The sequence below is a fragment of the Pyxicephalus adspersus genome, chromosome 6, assembly GCF_032062135.1.
Source record: "Pyxicephalus adspersus chromosome 6, UCB_Pads_2.0, whole genome shotgun sequence".
Taxonomy (NCBI): domain Eukaryota; kingdom Metazoa; phylum Chordata; class Amphibia; order Anura; family Pyxicephalidae; genus Pyxicephalus; species Pyxicephalus adspersus.
Genome location: NC_092863.1, coordinates 19,257,163 through 19,263,972, shown reverse-complemented (window position 1 = coordinate 19,263,972; position 6,810 = coordinate 19,257,163). Strand labels below are relative to the sequence as shown.

General features: G+C 36.3%; 1 protein-coding gene across 1 annotated transcript; it reads right to left on the bottom strand.

Annotated features, from left to right (window-relative positions):
• Positions 1–2,662: 2,662 nt before the first annotated feature.
• On the bottom strand, positions 2,663–6,288 carry HOXB9 (homeobox B9). The gene is made up of 2 exons (XM_072413732.1): positions 5,503–6,288; positions 2,663–3,869 (listed from the first exon to the last, which is right to left on the bottom strand). The coding sequence occupies exons 1-2, from the start codon at positions 5,993–5,995 to the stop codon at positions 3,634–3,636; spliced, it is 729 nt and encodes a 242-aa protein (XP_072269833.1). The 5' UTR covers positions 5,996–6,288; the 3' UTR covers positions 2,663–3,633.
• Positions 6,289–6,810: the final 522 nt, after the last annotated feature.

Genomic DNA, 6,810 nt, shown 5'->3' with positions numbered 1-6,810 from the left:
TGTGTGTGTGTGTGTATCTCTTCTCTCTCTTCTCTCTCTCCATATTCTATCTATCCATGCTCTGTCCATTCATCCACCTATATTCTGCTATTCTATGTATCTATCTATCTATCTATCTATCTATCTATCTATCTATCTATCTATCCATCCATCCATCCATCTATCTAGCAGCTCAGAGGGTAGATTAGTATTTATGGCTCAGTCTTGGCCTCCTGTCTTGTAACATAAAAGGGAATCAGGTCTTTTGTGCCTTCAAACGTAACTCACTTCAATGTACACCTCCAAAGTAAACCTGGAACATATCTTCCCATAAAGGTCTGAGCGCTATATACCGGTTAAATATAGATGAGTGCACTGGGACGCATTAATAGGCAATGACGACATATTTATTCTTAAAATACAGCCTTTAAAATGTGGGAAGAGTTTTTCTTCAGTAAAGAAACGTTTCCTTGATCTAAAGAGAGCTGAGAATAAACAACACTTCTCAAATGAATCGCTCGATTTAATCATTTAAAATAATCACTGGAATAATTTGTTTATAGGTACTAGGTAATAAGTTTTATGGAGGGCTGCAAATAGGACCAGTGGTTTAAAAAAACTGGTGCAAGAAGCATTATATTTCCATAGCTGTCTCTTAGCTTACACAGCAGTGCTTTATTTTGCATTTTGCAAATAGATTTTCTATTGCAAACTGAGAACAAATAGAAGTTGGATCTTTATTAGGGAATATATGATTATTTTGAAAACTCCAGCATAATGCATTTGAATGAACACATACTCACTGGTTCTTCTACACTTAGATGGAGTCAGGAAACCTAGGTCTCTCTTGAGCCCTGTGTATTGCAAAATGAAAAGGATCCCTTCATTAAATTAAGGATTATGGCAAAATATGCCCCACAGATTTTAAAGGTTATTGTAACATTATCTTTCATTGAAGCAACACAAACATTATGGTCCTTCCTTTAATGTTCTGCATTCTTCCATATAATCATACTAATTAGGGTCTGGTGCAGAGAGATGATACTTCCACATTACAATATTCATCTAATGTGATTAAAACTTGATAGAATAGTCCCTTAGAATCAGTTCACAGCTTCCCTATTAGTGGGTGACCACAGATGACCACTGACGTCACGGGGTACCCTGTTTGGGGACACTTTATATAATTAAGGTTAGCTGAACGTCACAGTGCAATCTGTAGGGAAGAATTTCACCAAAACGATTTCCTGCTATTACTTATAACACTAATCTTCCCACAGTGCTATTGTTCACTAATTTACTGATTGTTAAAACGTTTTACAGTGCAATAAAGCTGAATTATCTACACAAGTAGCATTTATAAGATATTTGGGTTTTTATGTCTTATTTCTTATGACGGTGATCAGATGTAAAAAAGGGGGTTTGTCTCATGTACTGTTCTGTATCAATCCTCTGTTACTGCTATGGACTCAATAAGAAAAATCAAAGACCAAGAGCGCCACCTTGTGTACATTTCTACGAAATGCGCATGTTAAACTATTAAGTGTTTGTCAAAACTTTTTGCAAATAAAAAAAATAAAATAAAATATTTGATGAAAAAAAGAATAAGAACATTGGTGAGGATGACTACAAATAAATTTGTACCTAGAAGTCTAGAGAGGTACCACTTAGCCTCCTAGTTGGTGGTAGATATTGCTTATTTTAGGAATCTTTTTGCTAGGTTTGTAGCTAGAACAGAAGAGCTGTGCTGGGAGAGAGAATGACCAGCACAAGTATGATACTGATAAAGAAAACACAATTTCAGACGTCTCGCCAGAGTTCTCTTGTTTGAAAGTTTATTGCTTGAATTCTTGCGGCCAGGAATTGCTAAGGAAAAAAAAGAACAAAAGACATTAAACCCCAGAGAGGAGTTTCTAAGGCTTCTGAAAAGGAGGGGAAAGAAAGCAGGCAAGTTCCCAGCTTCCTTCTGCCTCATCATATATTTTCTCTGAGCTGTTGAAAGGTATTTACATGTTGTGTTCATTCCCAATCCTCTCTAGCCAGGGAACTTCCTTGCGGTCTCCTCACTTCTCTGCCTATAAACTTTTACAGCCGTTATATTCTTTTATGACAGAGCACTAAACGGAATTTTCCTTTTTATCGCCAGCACTTGCTTTTTAAGCCTATCATCCCTCTTTGTTTTCCCAAAGAATTATGCAAATGGACTTTTGAAAAAAAAACAGCATAGCCAAACTTTTAAAGAATGCCAAACACCCCTCTATCTGCATTTTCCTTGGGTGATAAAAGTCCTATTATTTCTCAATTCATGTAGACTGAAAATAAAATATTAAAGAGATAGTGACTGGTGTTCTTGACAGAAGAGATAGAGGCGATATATATATATATATATATATATATACATATATATATATAAATCTCTCTCTCTCTCTCTCTCTCTCTATATATATATATATATAGACAAACATCAGATTTATTTTGTGTAAAAAAACTGATGGTAATAAGGTGCATTTTCAATAGGATTCTGCTTCTTCATGTGTTTATCCAGACCAAAAATTATAATTCATTAAATAAAATTAAAGTTTGTATACAGAACAGCTAAGATCATAGCCAGATAATATTTTTTGCAGGAATAATAAATTATTTAGACACTAATAATCTGAAAAAAAAAATCTAAAAGGACGATTCACTAGTTTAATACAATTTTAAGAAAAATAAACATCACAACACAAACTGGTATTTTACAGCATCCCCGCATTGTAAACAGTTTAAAAAAAATACAGGGAAAGCACATGAATATGTGGTAACACAACAACAAAATATTTCAAGTATAAGAGTTTTTTTTCCAAACATAGACAATATACAAATCGCTTTACTTGGCACAAGTACAACAAAATCTACAGCTCTTAAAACGTAAATTCACAATAAATTAGAAATAGCTAAAATCTAGGGAGACATTCTCTGTCTGTATGCTTCTTTTTTTCTTTTCTTTTTTAAAAAAAGAGAATTTTTAAAACTTTTCCCTCTTTTTTTGTTTTCTAAAAAACTATTTTAGCAAATCGTGGAGATCCAGTGTGCTTTTGTCATAATGTTTTGGCTCAGTATAAAAAGTGAGTTAAAATGAGTTTGCTGGTAGAGCATTTTGTTATAGAGGAAGTCATAATTAAATATATATATTTATTACACCTCTTTATGATGCTGATGGATGATATGAGACTGTAGTATATTTTCAGATCCCCCTTTTATTGCAGGATCTTGTGTTTGATATACAACATAGTTTCTTCTACAGTGACATATGCTCTATCAAATCAAGTTCAGGAAAATGTAATTTTGTAATATTCCTGATTGGACATTTGCATTTAACACTGCAATGTAAAAATACTTTTTAAGTAAATCGCCCCCTAGTTTATTTCATGTAGAGCTATGATCCTATGGCTACCTAAATGCACAATTTTGATTATTTAATAACAGAGAGTCGATTTCAAACTCCATTCTGAACATTTAGCACTGTACAGCACAGAAACTAACAGTGACAGTGTATGATTGCTTACAATCTGTTAATATCATGCAAAAAAGATGGGCGAGTCTTATTCAATTTTAATTAAGGTATTGAAATCATAAATAGGGAGCAGGTGCATTCTGGGGGTGGAGGAGGGATTAATCTTTCCCCTGTTCCTTATTCAGTTTCTTCATTTTCATCCTTCGGTTCTGAAACCAGATTTTGACCTGTCTCTCACTCAGGTTAAGAAGCCTGGCCACCTCATGTCTCCTGTCCCTTGTCAGGTACATATTAAACAGAAACTCCTTCTCCAGTTCCAGGGTCTGATACTTGGTGTAGGGGCATCTTTTCTTCCTGGAGGATCTGGCGTGTAACCAGTTAGCTGAGGGGTTTGCTGTAAAGAAAAGTTTTATGATTTAAAAAAACACCAATGTACACTAAACACAATGAAAAAGACAGATTATACAAAAAAGATAAAAGAATAATAAAAGAAAAGAGAGAAGGGGGCAGAAAAGTATCTAAAGTATCTTCTCTTCTTTTTTTTATTATTGTAGATTTGGGATGTACCCATATATATATATATATATATATATATATATATAGTATTCTTTTTATCTAGCCTAACTTGTAATAGAAGGAATGTGTAGAAAACGTATATGCTCGAAGTATACGTTAAGTAAACCAACCAAATATACATTTTTCAGATGTATAGTTTTATGCTACAAAAAAACTAATATTAGTTATTCCAGCAATGATTACTAGTTCCACAGATTTGCTGTTGCTAATATTGTTTATAACTTGCTCTGAGCTTTTAACACTCATCGCCAGTAAGGACAATATAAAAATCTTTTTCATTAAAGTCAAAGAACACGTTGTGGGCTAATAAAAAATAGATGAAAGTCTGTATTGTCTGCCCTGTCTGGCAGAATATACAGGCTGCTTCCTCCTTGGGTAACTTTGCTGCCTGAGATTGCGCCTGTACTGCGACCGTCTCATCATTTGCAGGAAAATTAAATATTTAAGAGAATTAAATCACTTAATAATTAATACGTGTTAATACGGCTGCATTTCAGGAATGCTAGAAGTCAATTTTATTTTCTGCAAATATTTCCTCCTTTTGTCAGCGTTCCAATGAATGTTTTTTTTTAAAGCCAATTTAAAATATGAACCTTTTAATTTAATTTTTATTTTTTATATAAAATACTAACTCTCCCGACCTAAATCAAAGCTGGACTAAGTGTATTCACTGTGCAATTGTAAATAGTTGATAGCAATATTGATGTATTAAAAAAAAGCTTTGTCTTTTGATTTCAACAACGCTTTTGGTATTTGGCTGATGGGCCAACAAAATAGATTGGTGCAATAAAATATATGAAGTCTGGAATTAAAAAAAAAACTTGTATCACAGCAGATGAGTGTTTGGTAAACAGTCTGTTCATCTCAAGCTGCATCACAGTTTTTTTTCTCAACGACTATACCCTGGATCCATGCCCAGTTTTTTGAATATCACCTCTTTAAAGTGTGGTTTAAGTTGCATGCATAATGCCAACATTTATCAAGCTAAAATGTTTTTACCGATCATTGAATCGCCTATTGCTTAATATTAGTGTATAATCCAAGCTAGCACGTGTATTAAAAAATATATATCCATGCCATTTATAAGATGCAGGGGAATGGTATTAAGTGGAACTGATCAATCATTTTACCTGGCTGTAGCAGATAAATGAGCTTGTATTGTCCTTAGCAATCAGTGCACAAGCGCTACAAGGGGAGGCTAATTTTACATTTTTTATGTCTAATCTAGGTTTTTATGAATATTTTACATGTGTATAAGGCTGGCATGTTGTGCTGATTTTTATGTGTGGTTTAGTTTTATGTCTGGCTGTTATGGATGAGTTGTGCAGATTCCTGGCTGTACATGGTGTATGCAGGCAGAATGTTGGGACAGGATTAGATATTTCCTTGCTCTGTACAGTACACTTTTATTACAGTCTATTGTGTTTCACTTCCTCAGCTATATAACTTACTTTGATGTGGCCTGTCTTTGTCCTCGCTTCCTTCGCACAGTTTATTGTCCTGGAAAGTGGGCCTCTCATTAGGCTCCTCTCTGGCAGCAGGCGACTCTAGACTGTACTCCTGGCTTCCCAATTTGTGCAGATCTCCAGGGTGGCCCAGCAGCGGTTCTGCTTTCACAGTACCGGGTCCAGTGTCAGTCCTGGGCAGCGGCTCCAGCCAGCCCCGTAGGTACCTGGTGTCAGAAGTGGGGGCGCCCTGCTGGATGTAGGGGTGGTAGACAGGAGGCAGAGGAGAAGCGCTGTGTGGGTTCAGGGGGGTCCAGGAAGCACTGAACACTGCTGCTTTGGGCTGGAAGCTACAAGAAGGAAAGTCCAAGCTCTCAGAGTGTCCTGTCGGCCGGGGACTGGGGTACTGTCCAGAGAATTTAGGTGCTGGAGGCTCCTCGCTCTCAGGGCTAATTATGGACTCCACAAAGTAGTTACTGAGCGCTCCAGAAATGGACATTCTTGGACATCATACAAAGCAGGTTCATTGAAGGGAACAAAATATAGGACAGATGCAAAAAGCTCTCCCAGTCCCAACTTCCTAGCCAACAAAGTACACTTGGGCTGCTGCCTTGTGAGCTCCTGGCAAATGATTGGTCAAACTTTATCCGTGTGCCTGATAAAGCGTCACAGAGACATCAATCAATCGGAGGGGCCGCACGGAGCTGTCAGCATTCATATCAAGCAGGCTATTGTTTTATATGGAGCTGCGGCTCCTACACTGCACAGCCTGCAGGTTCTGATAGCTTCCAATGGACCAGGTACTGCCCTCATCTGCAGCCAGCCTCACTGCCTGCACCTTTCTTATACTTTATACTGTAAGTGGAGTTTAGCTAGTGCACTGCCACAAAGGGTTAATACCATACCTGATACCATAATCTTCATAGTTTTTATTAGTACAAGGTAGCGATCATTTCCTTCTGATAGTTACATACTTGGGCAAGTGAAGGAGGATAATAGTATTTGTACAAGTAAATCCACTCAGTTACAGGCTCATAAATGGATGACACAGCCCATATACTTAAGTATGCAAAATATATAACGCCAGCCTTACAGCTTCAATATTCATAACACAGATCACTTTCTCACCTACAACTATGGAATCTAAAAAACTTTGCAGCTATTATTACTTAAATAAGGAGATAGGTAGGAGGGCAGTGTGCTGACATGATACAGGTGGATTCTTCATATCTACAACTTGGCTGATCAATGAAACAATATAAAAGATAATCCACAAATGTATTATCTATTATATCATATTATTGCAAAAGGCTG